The sequence below is a fragment of the Takifugu rubripes genome, chromosome 13 (genome assembly GCF_901000725.2).
Source record: "Takifugu rubripes chromosome 13, fTakRub1.2, whole genome shotgun sequence".
Lineage (NCBI taxonomy): Eukaryota > Metazoa > Chordata > Actinopteri > Tetraodontiformes > Tetraodontidae > Takifugu > Takifugu rubripes.
In genome coordinates this window covers 12,566,035-12,583,064 of record NC_042297.1, presented here as the reverse complement: position 1 = coordinate 12,583,064, position 17,030 = coordinate 12,566,035, and the positions used below count along the sequence as shown (strand labels likewise).

General features: G+C 43.7%; 1 protein-coding gene across 1 annotated transcript in view; it reads right to left on the bottom strand.

Moving 5' to 3' along the window:
• Positions 1–17,030, bottom strand: part of LOC101068019 (protein kinase C-binding protein NELL1) — a 160,053-nt gene that overhangs the window by 114,233 nt on the left and 28,790 nt on the right. The window contains exons 2-3 of the mRNA XM_011609877.2: positions 16,555–16,695; positions 15,988–16,116 (exon numbers count right to left, since the gene is read on the bottom strand). Of these exons, the coding sequence (XP_011608179.1) occupies positions 15,988–16,116; positions 16,555–16,639 (214 nt within the window). The 5' untranslated portion in view covers positions 16,640–16,695. The remainder of the gene's footprint in view (positions 1–15,987; positions 16,117–16,554; positions 16,696–17,030) is intronic.

Below are 17,030 nucleotides of genomic sequence, written 5' to 3'. Positions count from 1 at the left end.
GGCTCCCAGCATAAACAAACACATTAACAATGACAGGAGGAAGCAGGTGGAGCGTGAAGTTTGTTTCTGAGCACTCTCATCCCTGTCATCCCTATCCTTCTCTATTTTACAGTTCATCACTTTAATCAGAGCCTGCCGGGTCCTCCCCCATCTCGGGTAAGTCTTACAGATGGCCTCTTTAACTGGCAGTGAGGAAGCGGAGCTCAGCTACGGCGCTGGGACGCGCCGCTCGGCACAGAGGCGGCGAGCCCAGAGCGCGTGGACTTCTGTCCGGCCTGATAGGGGAAACCTATCAGTGTCACAGCCAGATAAGCTCGGTTCTTTAATACGCTCCAGTTTTTGCCCAGGGAAACGTGGAGAGGTTTCTCAGTGGCCAGCGTCCAGCAGCAGCGTCCCCTCAGACTTCACGTTTGTGTACGTGGCACTCAAATCAGAGCAACACGCTTAATGGCGAGACAGTGGCGCCGGCTCAGGCCAAGCTGCTCATTCCGTGGACTTAATGCATCAGTCTCATTTCCCTCAGATTCCAGCGACAGTTGATGTGTTAATCTTAGTTTACAGAGATAAACCTGACGTCTTTAGAGAGGAGAAGTCTTATCTGACTTTAGCTAACCATAGCTCATCATTTGGTGGCACGTGTGTTTGTGTTCTCTTAAAATGAGCTATTTTACATATGACGCTTCTTATGTGTCTTATTATTTTAATACTTTGCTGCAGGTGTTGTCACCAGATGACAAAGATGATATGTCAGCTATCTGACAAAGGCTTTAATATCTTTGTTTTCATTTTCCCCAGAAACATTGACATTAAAGTATCTCCGCTTCTTTTGGGACGACAACGCCTGTAAGTACGAGGACGTTGACATCTTTATTTCGATGTTGATTTTTCCACCAGCTTCCCAGAGCTCAAGGTCACATCTTTAAATAAAATCGGGTGACAGACGAAGCTGCTCATTAAAGCGGCGAATTATAGACGAGCTGCACATCCAGGAATTCATAACTCCTTTATAATTCCTAAAAGCTTTAAACCTGGATATCAATATCATCTGAGTCAGTGCCGGATTAGCAAACCTTTACAGGAGAAAGAGCAGATGAGCACCAATATTCCATCAGGCAATTGATGAAGGAACATCTCAGTTCACAGACGGGGGCCACTGGCTTCACGATCCAGCAAGGAAGATTATTTAAAAGGATGTCAAAAGATGAGGAATCTTCAAAGTGTACAACACTTGAGTAGATGAACATGACCCTTTCTGCCAGGAAGAGCCAGGTTTTTTACTGGTAGACACTACTGAATATGATAGAAAACCAATCAGGAGGGTGATCTAAAAATAGATTTTTAATTATATTTCATGCTTAAAAAAAAGGGAGATTTGTTCTGATTACTTGGTTTTAATGACTCGATCAACATCATCTCAATATTACACATGTCATTTGCTTCTTCTGGGAGATATGATATTTCTTTAGAGACGATCGAAAATGGGTTCAGTCATTTCAAGCCCTCCAGCTTTTGGTCAGAGCAAAAGATGCTGTGGATTCTGAATACTAAACATTCCATTCTTTCTTTGATTAAAGATTTACCTTGGACCTAACATAAATGTCTGAAGATATTCCATCTGCTGCCCCCAGAAACCCAAAGCCTGGAACAATGTAGAGTCTAATTTTAATATACCCCTCATCTATAGCTTTGTATATCGAGTTTATTCAGTTATTTTCTTAAACATCATTGCGTCAGTTTAAGCCGTGCTTGACAAATATCTTATCCAGTTATACAGTATATAGATGTGAATAGAACTCTCTAAAATATGCCTATTATATATGTTTACGGCTGTTATTTTTCCAATGCCGCAAGAAGCCAGCATTTCTGTTTCCACTCTTCCAACCATGCAGCCTTCCTCACATCCCCACATGAAGCTAGCCAGCTTGTCATCCATCCAGCTCACAGCAGACCATCCCTGAGGAGCTAGCCTGCTTTCAGCTGCTCAGGAAGAGGGTCTGCAGTGAGAGAATAAAGGCAGATAGACTGGACTGCAGCACATGAGGCTGGGCAGGAACTGAGGCTGGGCAACAGCCACGGGGACACAGCAGGTACGGAGGCAACGGGAAATTTTACACAGCCCAGAACGACATTGGGGGGGCCGGAGAGGAGCTGCAGGAGGGGAAATGCAGCGTAAGATGCAGAAGTTATGGAGTAAATCATAAAAACCAAACAGGTGGAGACAGTATGATGAAGTTAAACAAGCTCCCTGAAAGAGGAAGGAAAAAACCCAAAAAAACAGTGAAGCGCGACTAAGCACACCTTGAAGAAGAGCTTTCTTCATGCAAAGGAGACAGAGTTCATATCAAACAAAACCTCTCAGCAAGCCTCTCCTTGCATTCGAACATCTCTGCTGTTGAAAAATTCATAAACATGAACAGATAAAACATTGATGCCCCCCCCCCCCCACAACACCATCCCACCTCCAAGTAAATAAGCCGAGTGTAAACATTAACTTCGCTGTAAATTCTATCTGCTCGATTACCTAAGTGATGATTCACCAGACTAATGAGACGGGTCACAGTTGATATTCTGTCGGAGTGCGCTCACGCCCACGACGGGCTCGATCGCTCTCCATCACACTCAGCGCAGTTTGATTCCAGAAAATAGGGATGAAATTCTGAGAATTGCTCTCCATCCGTCAGCTGGAGAGTCATCAGCTGTCACTTACAGAAGAATAATGGGGAGATCAGACCCAAACTCCAGCCAGAAGAATTGTCCAAAATCAGTTACTGGTTAATGAATGTCTTCTTGGTTTTTAGAGGAAGCACCAACAGATGCAATCAAAGGGTGAGCACAGAGGCCCAGTCTGGCCTCCCAGTCAAGAAACCAACTTCTACCGCTGCCAAAAAACTGAAGAAATGACTTAAAATGAAGACCTTCCCCTACCTGAATCAGTGTAGACACCAAACAATTGAACTAAATATACTGTATACAGACTAGTCAGGATGTTCTGCATACAATCCAAATCCTGACTCAGAATTTAAACAGCAGGTAAAAAGTTAAATATAGGAGCTTTAGCAGAGCAAGCATTGCTAACTTGCTAGCGCACTCGGCAGTATGATTTTTAACACTAAATCTTTTAAATTCCAGGGCACGTATACTGGACAAACAGCAGTCTGAGTTGTGCATGGAAGCATACCGACGATTTTTTACCGTATGCCGATATCAAAATTTTGTTTCAATTAATGCAAAATATCTATATTATTCTGAAAATGCTATCAAATTCAACTACTTTAGAATGCCACCTGGACCATACTCAAGACGCTTGACTGACTTATCCAAAAGTTGGCCTCACTGGTTTATCACCAGCTATTTCCAGAGGGGAATTATGTCGACGCTTCTGTGCTCCTCCCAGAGGAAAAGACTTCAATCTCTTTAGCATCCGAACAGCGAATAATTCCAGGACTGACCGTCATTCGGTGAAGTCTTTCACAACAACCAGATTCACCACAGATGTGTGTCCGTGACTGACTGGACTGAGGAACACAACAATGATATAATAAACACACAAATAAAAGTCAAATAATAACTGCATAACGTTCCAAGCACTGCCTCGGATATTTTGAATTAATTTTCTTTCTTTTAAAGTGCACAAGCTCAACATATTTAAATTTATGCTGCATAACTGTATTCCCCGAGGGCACTCATCTCTTTTAATAAAGTGAGGATATGTGTTTGTGTGAGTGTGCTTGTGCAGGAGTGAGTTTCGTTAACATTTCTCTAGGCTGAGGTCTGATCCAGAATCAAGCCCCCCCCCCCCCCGCCCGCAGCTCTTCACTATCCTCCGCCGCTATAGGCTAATTTCAGCACCACAGCTGGCAGCCTGAGCCGAACGCAACACGAACGCTAGCACAGAGAGAACCCCCAACCCACACAGGTGGAATTGAGCTGTGAGCTTGTTTGGTGGAGAGATGAGTGCTCCGAGGTGCCATATCAGTATCTGTCAGGCCTCCGGTTGGCCCACTGCTGGGAAACCACCTTGCTAAGCGTGACCACCACCTAGCCACCCGCCGCCTCTGTAGAGATCTGGGCGAGACTCGCTCCCCACTCAGCCACGACTCAGCCTAGCTTAATTAGCTCCACTCTCTTCTGGTACCTCTAAGCCTGACAAACGGCTGATCACTGGCTCCGTGATGGGGGCAGCCTTCGCACCAGCCTCCGTGCCATCATCATACTGCTTACACAGCTATTTATCTCAATTAGCCGACCCTTCATTCTTTGAAATATACGATGTTGGGATAAGGCTGCGGTAACAAGGGGATGAATCATCCCACAGGGGCTATTAAATATGTGCTGTTAAATGTCAAATGAGGTAACGAATGAACAAATAACCTCATCATCACGCAGCCGTGCTGGTGGCGGGCCCTTGAATCATTCTCTCCCAGGCAAAATTTGACAGTGTTCGCTTCCGCTGCATTTCTTTCTACTTTAAAATAGAAATCAGTGGAAGAAAACAATGGTGTATGGAGCAAACAGGTGGTGCAGTGTGAGCAGCATGCAGAGCTGAGCTGTGTGATGTCATCAGGAGGGGACGCGCAGGGACCAGACGCACGGAGAGATAATTCAGCCAAAGGTCACCCAAGGCTGTCTCACTACCCTCCCATCGCTGTGGCGTGCCGGTGGCCACCTACAACGGCAAACATCAGATGTGCTTGCGAGTGCTCATGTTTGATGGTTATCATGCTGCTAAGGGACACGAGAACAGTCGTGATTAATGACACATCTCTCCTGTCTCTCCCTCTCAAACCCAAGAAAAATGGCTTCATCCACCCGGACGAGTCCCATCTTTAATTCAACACTCATGAAGGAGACAATCTCATGAAGGTCCGCAAATTAAACACGCCCTGATCATAAATGACAACGTAGGGGATTCCTCCTCTTTTCTGTGAATCATTGAGCAGTTCTCTTTTTTCTGGCCATTAGAAATCATTGGAGTTAGCAAACAGGTTGAACCAGTCCAACCTTTAAAAACAAAAACATTCAGCAGAATATCACTGCTCTAAATAGGGTTTTAATCGCTCTGGTGAAAATACTAAGCAGAATACAATCTGCAGCAAATCAGGTGAGGCTTGTAAAGATGGAAAACCTCATCAGAACTACAGGAACTATTTATTTTCCCACAATGACCAGAGTGAAAATAGCTGCACCGAAGCTCTTCGATATGCAGCTATTTGCAGTTGTGTCATTATCTATAAAGATTAAAACCCCACTAAAGAGGCAAAGAAAACACAAAACCTCCCCTCCCTCCCTCCCTCCCTCATCTGAGAAGACTAAGCATCATCTCACTCAGTCAGAAATGAGGTAAGTCAATTACAGTCAACTGGAAATGCAAACTGGCTGCTGTGCGAGAGGAACATCTCTGAGTGTACCCTGAACACGTGTCACAGGCAGATTATTCACACGGGACTGTGTTTGGAGAGGAAGTGCAGCAACTCCGGCTGTGCTGAGGATGATTATTAAGTCAGAGATGATGAATTATTAAAAGGAATGATGCGCCAGATGTTTCCCCCAGATGTATTTGTGACAAACGTCCTCCTTGATCGGGCAGGGAGGGGAGCGTAACCAGCATCAAGATCTCTGTGGCCTTCAGGGAGTACCTGGGAGGGTGGAGGTCAGTGCTGTTGTCTCTGGAAGCACCGTCACCCTTAGACGTGACCGCCCTTCCATCATGTGAGGATTTGAGAGGGGAAAGCTTCTCTTACCGCCTTTTTGCTCACATACATTTTTCTTACTTTATTAGGCTATTAAAGTGGAGATTAGTACGGATAGTAAAATGCAAATATACATATGACATCATTTTGAAGACGTGACATGAAAAACAGGCCTTTTCTCATGTCTAAAATGTGCTGCCTGGTCTTTTTACTGCATTTTACGGCAAATCACCTAATTTTCACTATTTGGGGTTTTCCTTAGGCCAAATAATCAATCAAAGGCTGTGGGATGTAGCAGCATCATCTCGCTGTACTCTACATTTGGAGGATGATAAGACTTGTTTTTGTTTTCCATTTCCCTGCTGATGCTGCATAAATCAACTCATTTTCCCACCTGAAAATGTAGGAGTCGGGTTTGCGATACCACCTCCCACTGTTCTATATTTGTGCTGACATAAAGGCTTGGATTAAACAAAGATTTGATATACGAATCGGAGAGCTGGCTATCTTTGGGAGGGCTTTTGTTTGGCATTGCTTGGAATCTCTGGCTTTCGATGCGGACTGGACCTCGGACACACATATTGAACTAGCTTTTAGTGATCTGTGAAGATTGCAAATATCAGAATCATAATATCTCAGAAAGATCCTTTAAAGCTAGTCCATGTAATTGTTTCATCTAGGCTGGTCTATTGTAGTTCAAATATTCTTTCAGCTTCCCGCTGATCCAAAATGCGGAGACTAGAGTCCTATCAGGAATGAACAACACAGATCGCATTTCTCCGAAATGGCTTCTCTCCACTACCTACCCATTAAATCCCGAACACACTTTAAAATCCTGACCTACAAGGCCCTTAAAAGGTCAAACTCCATCATACCTGGAGAAGCTGATAGCACCATATCAACTCAATAGACTGCTCCACTCTCTGCTGGTTTATTTGTGGATCCCAGAATCTTTAGTGAAATGGGTGGCTTGAGCTATCAGGCCCATCTGCTGTGGAACCAGCAACATTTCGAGGTACTGGAGTCTGACTCCCCCTCTAAAGATGGACCTTAAAACCTTCCTTTTTAGGAAGGAAATCCTTAGCTATGCTGCTACAGGTCGAGGTTGCCGGGGTACAGAAGCAGTTTCCTCGCCTGTGTTGCGGGCTCAGAGGTCAGACTCGAGGTTTCTGTATGTGCTGGAGGCACATGTAACGGATTCTGTACAAATAAAGCTGAATTTGAATTATTCGACATCCGACAGATGTCGTCTCTGAGGGAACGGCTGGAGATATTAAACAGTATTTAATGTCATAGTAAAAAGTGTCTTCATTTGTCTTCTGTTGCAAAAAAGGTCATTTTTATAAGGAAGCAAATTTCATTTCTCCACATTTGGTTTCATGAGAACTGCTGTAACTGCACCTTAATATTTATATGATTCTCTAATTCTGCCATTAGGGATTCTTTGCCTGTCCATGTACTTCAATGGCTCTCCAGGACATTTTCAAGGGCCACCTGAGCTGATGGAACCAACAACCAACGTCGCTCCCGACAGACAACGTTCAACCAAATCCAAAAAGAAGGGGGACCACACTTGCAGTACCACCTATGGCAATAAGATCGGCTGAAAGCAGACATTGTTGGCATTGTTTAGAATTTGATCACAGTGACTAAAGTTAAAGATGCGACTGTGCTCATGCAGCACCTGCATTTGATGAATTTTGTTCCCACAGCCAAAAGAAAATGAGTGTTTCATGGTTCTATTTGCAGGATGCCACTCCAAGTGCGTATAATGCATCAGGTTCTGGAGGAGGACAGCTTCTTAGATTCTCTAGTGTCATTCTTTGCTTTAAAATATGCAGGGGAACATGAAACATGCAGTGTGACAGTTTTGTGGGTTTTTTGGCAGTTTACACGTCTTCGTTATATGTTAGGATTTCTTTCATGTAAAAAAAATGGCATGACTCCGGCATTCTCCTACGTCTAGGTATGAAAGGTTTAAGGAGTAAACGAGTCAGAGTCATTTAGACATGCTGCTGAATAAACTCCCACTGTTGTTCCATCAAAGCTCCCCTCAGCTTTTAGGTCTCCTTGTTGCCTCAGAGACGCAGCTGTACGACATGTGAAGCAGATTCAAAAGAGCAGCGGCATCTCTGAATGTGTTTTGCTACGCTTCCTCCTCCCCTAACCCTGACTAAAACAAAATGACGCCTCGCCCCGTGATGCAGTCGGTGCACGCTCCTGCTTCTTTAATACAGTACTGCTTCCTTTGATCCTTCGCTGAGAAGTTTGCCGTTCGTGACTTCCAAAATCTGACGGTCGGAACACTGAAGCGAGCTGCTGGCTTCATTTTTTGAGATATTTGCACAATCTAATCAGTGTCAAAAATCTAATTTAATCTACAGTCACATCCATGTCATCTCAGGGACTCTTAAAGCCCCCAAATTAGATTTGGTATATTGTTTCTCTACTGTATATGTGCAGGGTTTAAGTATGAATTCAGTTTTATTTTAATACCTCCAAATATTTGGAAGCGATGTTCTTGCATACTGATTTAATGTTACTTTCAAAGAGAATCTTGGGCAATTAAGTGGATTCAGCATAAGAATATCATCAAAAGCCACTTTTTGGCTGAGCAGACGTTAATTCTGACATTGCGTGTAGCTCAACAGAACTTGGAAACATCAGCGCACTGTGCTAAAGCTGAAATCAGGAAATCAGAACTTTGCGCTGCAGGTGGTGAATGTTCGAGAGAGAATACTTGCTCCTTTCCTCCTTTTTTTCCATCCGATGAAGATGCCTAAAGGCCTGATTGAGAGCACGAGAGTTTTGACTCCATTCTGTTTGTTATTTCTGTCGATAACACTGAGATTACCAGGACATGGTCATTACCAGGATATGGTAATCTCAGGACAATCTCTTGACAAGAAGTTGCTTAGCTGGGAACTGTGATGCATGATGGGATGGATGTCCACAACCTGCCTCCCACTCACACCCCTTGTAGCTGACTAGAGCAAGGAGCCTCGTGGTGTGATGTGATGTAAACCATCAGCAGAATGGTCAGCTGGAACTGGAACATTGGAAACAGAGGCAGAGATTTGGCAATCGCTACGATACTTGATCAATATAATAGCTTTGCTGCTGAGAGCTTTTTGATTCAGAAAGTGACAAAGCGACCGCTGTGATGAGAAATGTAGCGGGGCCAGTCACAAGGATGAAAAGGATGAAAACCGAAGAATTAAATGTGCAGCTTGAGCCTAAACCTCCTCCGACAAGATGCTGCTGTCACGATGAACATTGCTGGATGGAAATCTATATGTTTATACTTGTAATGGAAGGAATTCAACATTTTGAACCAGATTTCAGGGTGTGAAAATGTGACTCTTACACTTTGTGCACATAGGGAGCATCTGTATTTAGCAAGAACCACCAGGCAGTTTTGTCAAGCTGTGCCTGGTGGGTGGGGAGGGGGGGTGGATAGGGACATTAGATTTGTTAGCTCCTATCCTTAGTTACATGTTTGTCCGTGCATTAAATGTGTTTTCACACAGGAATGGGAATGATGTCAGGATGAACCAATGGCTGCAATTACTGGCTTATCTGAAATTTTAAAAAGGAGATTAAACCACCATAAGTGTTGTACATCAGCCTATCAAAGCACCAATGATGCAACCAAATCCAAATGGCATGATTTGGCATAATCTGCAGTATAAACCCAGAGAGCAAAATAAATTCCAGAGCAGAAACCAGCTGGGAATTATGACAGAGCTTAAAAAAAAACTGTGTCCATTCCAGGTAATTTAAGTGGCACTCTCTGCTTTGCTCTCAGAGCAGTTAGTGTTGACAAAGTTTAGAATATCCTACCTTTTTCTGTGCATTGTAATGACATCAACAAGCATCCCCTAAAAAGACTGTTAGGCTTTGAAGCTGCCTTTTTTCCCCACAGGCATGAAACTATAACGGCTGCACTTTGAACTTGGAATATTCACCAGGTTGCTCCAGCGAGGCGCTCACATGGAAAAGCAATAAGCTACAGCACATAACAGGCTTTAGCTGCAGTTTAAAGGTTGTCAGTGAAACCTTTTGGCCTTGAAGCCACATTTTGTGGTGCTGGAAAATCACCCAGGAAGTGCAAGCGCAGTGGTGCCAGCGTTGCCTCAGTATATCAGCTTGTTGACGTTGACAGTTAATCCATGTAGTAAACCGAGCCCAGATTGAGGGAAACGAGCCCAGTGCTCTACATTTCTATATGCTGTCCCTCTAGACTTATGTCTCAAACACGTTATCAACAACATCCATCGCGCCTCAGCTAGACAGCTAGAGATAAACGGGTAGAGAAAAATCCAATTACATACAAATCGCATATTTTAATTATGATCTGAACCTTTTATTGATATGGGGCAGATCAAATCTGTTTGGTTTCCACAGATTTATGGCTGTTTTCTAACACAGTTAACATTAACTGGATGTATGGAATTCCTCCTTCCTCTCCTCTGTATGTTACAGCTGGTTGGCAATAAAGTTTTGACAACATGAAAAGGTGACAGCAAAATGTCACCAGCTCCAATTAGTCGCAACAGAGCCAACTCCAATTCCAATCTACGGTGGGTTATAAAGCCACCTGAGCGAAAGCGAAGGCAATTACACTGAATCTGTCATACTATCAAAACAAAGACAATGGCTGCAGGCAGGAACAAAAACGAGGCTAATTATATCAGGCCTCCGATGGAGATGGCAGAATGCTGAATGCTCCTACTCTCACCTTCGACAAATATTGCGTGATCAAAAGTGTTGGACTGCAGCTGCGCCGACTGCGCCGCTTTACGTTAATGCGCGGCAGAGGATTCACTGCGGAGCTCGCCACATTTCGCAACGATTTCTGTGGGTGTGATAAGGGAACCGGTTTGAGTGGGAACTGTATGAACTGCGCCCAAAATCACAGTAATTAGGACCGAATGTATTTCAGTTGCTGATCAAACTTTAAATTAATCAGTTTTGTTACTGAAATTAAGGAATCATTAAAGTTTCTCTTAAAAATGACCACAAACTCCCAAGAGCCAGCTGGCCGATACCTTGTTGGCGATCTGTTACCATCATCATCATCTTTTAATCTTCTTACGCAGATTCAACACTTGCTTTAAACATGCTTTTGATTTTGAGCTATCATGTCAAAGTATTCATAACACGCCCCCAGAATTTTGGCCCCGGGTGGCTGGGCCTTACACACACTTTTTTGAATTCTCAGTAAATCAAAAGATGACACTGGCACCTCTCAGCGCTCTGCAGGCCCATCTTGCTCTTATCTGTGATCCTGACGCCTGAATTTCCTGTCGTGAGCCTCTGACGGGATTACACGGTTGTTGACTGCACGCAAATATAAGGATCCAAAACTTAATATTTCCATAATGTGCCCAACATGGTGCCGCTTGCCTTCATGCAGTCGTAGCGTCGCCCATGGAATGATACCTCGGTAGAAGTGTAAAATATTTGACTGAGTCTGAAACAAGATTTCATTTATGTAGCAGACAAAGATGCCAGATTCGGGACCCTGGAGACCTAGACGATCAAGTCCAATTATAAGAATTCCAGTTCTGGGTCTGTCAGAGGAGCTTATGTTTCTTGCTGAATCTTACTGAAATCACTTGTCTTCTGATGTTTCTCAACACTGCCTTTAATCTGACAGCGAGGGGAAACAGAGGCACGTCTGTCCCTTTAAAAGATATCGCCTTCATATTCAATGAATAATTCAGATGGAATAATTCCAGTGAGGTTTCTGTGAGGTGGGACCAGTGTCTCGCCTCCTCCAACACTGGGACAGCCAGGAAACTAATGCATAAAAGATGAAAAGTCTGATGGCCTCCACCGGAGTCTGCAGCCAGGATGGTGTGCCACAGACGTTTGAGTCATGGCCTGGCTTAGCTGCCGGCACCCTGTGAACTGCCCACCGCCTCGTGGGCATGCTGGCACGGGGCTCTATCTGTACTATCTCAGATACATGCGACCTAGCTCTGCTAGGAAAGTAAAAGTGAAAATAGCGACGACATGAATGAGGACTAAATGAGTTTACCTCCAACCAAATCCCTTAACCCTACACGGATGCTGCACTCTGCGGTCGAATTGAAATTTAGTTACGCTGTCATTTCCTTTTTATTTACCATAAAATGTGTCATCACCTCTTTCTCCTCCTGAAACCAACTCCTGTCAGATATCCCAGTAGCATCTGCAACAGGAAGCTAAAAGCAGCTTGTTAATTTGCCTTTTCTTTAAAAAAAAAACAAAAACCATGCAATTAGGCTCATCTGCAACCTGAGACGACAGATGCATTTGAGTGGTGCCAAACCAGCCTGCCCAAATTCCTGACACAAACATGATAACACCTCAGCAGAGCACATCTTAGACTGGTGCTTCATTGACGTTCTAAAACAGGAGCAGCGTGCGCCATAGCGATATGCTCAGAAAAGAGGAAATGTTCAATGAGATGTGGATCTAAAACGTTGCCCCTTTTTACCTTCCTCTCTCCTTATTTACCGTTTCCATACTGAAAAACACACAACTGGTTCATTTCCAGCAACAAACTGCTGCAAAAAAACTGATGGAACCCATCATCACTTCCATTACTAGCTCCATCACTGCTGCGGTCAGTGTATTAAATCCTGTTAAAATAAATAAATAAATAAATAAAACATGGGCCCCGATTTACAGGAGCTCGGGATTGATTGTGAAAGAGATCTTGAGATAGCCAAATCATTAGGAGCCACAATAGGGACATTCAGCCCCTGTAAGATTAAAAAAAAAAACGGTCAAGGCCAGTGACAGGCTGCTGTTCATGGTAGATGCTGGCATCACCACCTGCTGGGTTACACTGATTTTCAAGAGGCAAGAAGCACCAGAGAAACAGCTCTGAGATGTTTTTTAAAGCTATATGCAAATGTTGAATGCACTGTTTTAGAGGAGTCATGAAGGGATCGGTCACAGATGAGTGTTTCCAGGTTGCATCAACTCCAGCATCACATTTTTAGAGCTGCAGGACAGCCAAATATTAAGACCAACTGCATTAAACTATCATTGTTGATGGCTCCAGTTATCAATGGGGTCCACATTCTAGCCGACTAGAAAACAATTTTGCATGGTATTTGACTTTTTTTAATCAAAATATTTTTTATTTTGATGAAAAGTCTGCTCCACACACCAGCCATTACATGATCATTTCTGGAGTTTTTTTAACACTCCCTGCTGCTTGGAAGATGGCAGATATTAAATCATTCGTGACAGATAATTGTGATGTCTATTCAGGGATGTTAATCACTGTAATCAACGGATTTAGTCAGCTGTCTGATAATATAAAAAAAAAAAAGAGTTGAGCTCAGGGCAGATTTTAATGTGGTTTGTGAAGCAAAGGCAGGGAAAAGTGGATAATAAAAGCACTGGAGCCCAGAATGAGCAAGATGTAAGCCACAGTTCAGCACGTATTGATCATTAAACGATAAATTCACCTCTTTTCCTGCATCCCAGATTTTGTTTCTTCTAAAAGACTTATTTCAAGCTTTTACAATAAATCTGTCTCTTAACCCATGTTTACATTCACAGCAGTCACTTCTGATCTCATCGCGCACACAGAAACGTCTTGTTGCTGATGATTGGTGCTGAACAGTAGCACGGGCTGACCACTAAAAACCAAGTGCCGTACACATTCGGACTCTCCTCCTGGAGCAGCTGCTGGAAGCTCGGCCTCAACCTGTCCATCATGAGCAGGAACACAAACAGACACGCAGAGGTCAGCGTGTCAGTCAGTGGTGACTGAAGGTAGAACGGAATGTCTTGAGGTCTGCGCTGCCAGGATGCTTCTCGTTTCTCCCTGAAAACTACACATTTTCAGACAGTAAAAGTGATTTATTTTCTGATCAGAGTGACTTGATGTATGGAATAGAATTTGTCACTGTACATCTGAAAGCAAACTGAGTCTTCAGCCCCATGAACCTGTGCTGTTTCACACTTCCACGCCCATTGTTCCTCATAGAAGAGCTGGTTTTGGATTGATTTTGTGTTTGATTCGAGCGATCCAGCTTTACATTTCAACCAACGATGGTGGTTATTACCTGCACCAAAGCATATTGATGCTAAAAGAAACATTAAACATAACCGAGCATTCCAAAGCTTTTAAAATGCCAACAGAATGATGCGGCTTTTCAAAATAATGACTTTATCATTGGACAATCGTTGGCCTGTCAAACTATTGCAATGCTGTACGTGCAAATGTGCAAAAAAGATCAACTGACCTGTTGAACCTGAATTGGAGTTGACCCACGTGATTTTTGTGACCCCAATTAATGAGCAATCACAGTAAAGAAGAGTTTTAATAGCTATTTCCTGAGAAGTCTCTCATTTCACACCCATAGTCTTGAATCTGAAATCATGTCTAATGATGAAAATAACCAAAGTAGCCTAACCCCGGATAAAGCAAAAACACTGAATATTTGCCCAAACTGAAATTTTAATGTATGAATCAGATGCAAGCGCACCCTTGAAAATCTATACTGTTCGTTAATTTCCTGTTCAAGATTTCACAGGAGCCCAAACGCCTGTGTTTTAACAACAACAACAACAACAACAGCCACCTCGCAGGACTGAATTAAAGAATTATAGTGGCCCAGTGTGGATTTCGTTCACTCAGAGAGCCACAGACTGGGCATGCCTTCACAGGGGAGGTATCGACATGCAAAGTGATAATCACTATTGGAAGAAGATGAAAACTAAATCTACATTAGGGCAGATGGGAGCATGAGTAATTAGGTTGACAATCTAGTCTGAGAAACTAGGTCACCCTGTTGGTAACTTTATTTAATACAGAACAAACAAAGTTCTAGAACCATAGGGGCTCAATTAAAGCTGCTTATAATGCAACTCACACAATCATAGTTTCGGTAATTGTTAGCAGAGTTCAAGAGTTGTCACACTGTCACTGCCTCTTCTTTCGTATCCTGTTATTAAAATATTTATTAAATGCATCCATAAAAATCTATTTTTCCATATTCTAACGATATAAAAATAACTTCTTATCTAGCTAAGCTAATGAAACAGATAAAATATGGTGTCGCGGGCAGAGTCCGATTACTTCCAAAGCGCATAAATCATCTTGACTAATTGCTGAATCGATCCGCTGTGGAGGAAGCAGAACTTTGCACCTTTTGAGAATACCAAGGAGCCTTCTGCCCCCTTTTGGAATAATGTTTTTTGCGCGTTCTTGGGATCTATCGGTGTTGCAGGGCCGTGAAAGCCACACAAGAACAGGCAAAATGAGAAATAGGTCATGAAAGATTGTAAGAGGTCCGGTTTCCTCCCCATTGGATTAGCCTCCCATTCCCCACATTATCTGGCTGCTGCACCTCAGCCCTGTCAGGAATCTATGGGGTGTGTGTGGTTGTGCATTTTAGATCCCCTCCAGCTTCGAGACTTGGACAGCTTCACCTCGGTAGAACAGGCAAGCTGCCCTGCCTGTATTCACACAGATCCAGTGGCTCGCACAGCCAACAACTCAAAAAAGCAAACGCACAAAAGATATACTTCCACTCTGATACGCCTCTCAGCACCCAGTGCTGCTCCTCTGGAATCCACACTGGGATTAAGGGCCAGTATTTACTCTCTGAGCCAGCAAAGTAAGGTTGGTGTGGAATGACCCAGTGTTTGGCCCAGTGTTAATAAAAAAAAGGGTGGTGATGGTGTAACACCGTATATGTACGTCTGGCAACTAAAATGTTGTCATGTAAACCAAGTTTCACCAGATGTCATTGCAGATTTTTGCTGACAGAAGGACACAGGTTTCCTACACATGACCTATAACACAAACTCTGCTCAAAAGTGAGGCTGCTGCAGAAAAGTGAACGCAAAGTGTAAGGCCGCCATCACACCTCCAACTGTCATTCATCATCAACATCATCTTTCCACCACAAGTGCAACTTTTATCTGTGTCTTACACAAGAATCCAGATATCTGATAGGCAGCAGGTGCCCTGGCAACATGTGTGAAGTGAAACATTGATAATGAACATCAAGTGGCGCTCGAGTGAGTCCTGAGGAGTCGGAGCATCTGCTGCCATGGACAAATTAAAAGTGGAGTAATTATGAAGGGACGCTCCCGGGGTGATCTGGCTCAGCACCCCTGTCACACCACAAAGGTGTGGCGTGCGCGCTTTTGATCACAATCACGAATGAAACAAAGAATCGTGTGAGCCCGCCTGTGTGGAGGCGGGAGACAAAGACGATCCAGAACTTCTGTTGAAGCCACAGTCATGCGTTTGTGCGTGCGTGCGTGCGTGCATTACCTCGGAAGAGGAAAGCTTTGCTGTTGTTGTGTAGTCCCGCCACTTGGGTAATTCCATAGGTGGCATTTGCCAGGTCAAGTTCACTGATGATATCAATCTGGTAGTCTTGATCTGATCCGAAAGCCAAAGCTACAAGAGAGGGGGCGAAATTACCGTTACACGGTGAAGTCCGGTTAAAACACGCTGGCGCGATTAAACCGAGAAGGTTTTTAAATGAAATGCAAATTCATTTTTACAGGAAAGACATTACATTTCTTTTAAAAAAAATAGCACGTTGTGAAAAGACATGTTGTAATTAATTCGCCCCGTAAAAACGCAACGTTGTCTCCCCGCCAACACCTGTGCTCGCTGTGGACGCACTGTGCGCGCACTCAGAGGTAACTGCAGGTGTCAATTACTCTACCAATTCTATTTTTACACCCCGTGTTCTCACAAAGAAACTCGATAAATGGCACTTAAAAAATATTGGCAGTCAAAAGGCACATTTAACATAAGGCGCTTTGTGCGTAAAAATGTTAATGCGCAACAGAAAAATGATTTGCAGATTTGCGAAAAGTCTGCGATTACCTGGTTTGGTAAAAAAGAAAAGGGAAAACAAAGTGAAGTAAATATCCATTTGTGCTGGAGTTGCTCTGTCCTCAGTCCTCGGCATGCGCGTATCCACTCTCAGGTCCGTCTGCTGGAGTGCGCCGCTCTCACCTCGTCTGCCTGTGCAGGAACGGCGGAACGATCCAAATCACAGCAGCGGGGGTTTTCTTCTTGCCACAATCTCACCGTTTTTTGTTATTTGAGCGCGTCCGGTCAGTCCCGTTTTGGCATCACCAGCGAGCTGCCAATGTGTTTATCTCTAACATGTTTTTAACTGCACCACGGGAGCAATATCTGCCAATCTCGTCAAGATTCTGTCTGTCAAGATCCCCCTGTCCACAACACTTGCAGTTTTGGAGGTGAGAAAGGTTTTTTCGAGGGAAAGTTAGAAGGCTGTTGTCACGCAGAGAATATCCTCCGAATGATCTCGAGACAGATTAACAAATTAGAGCAGA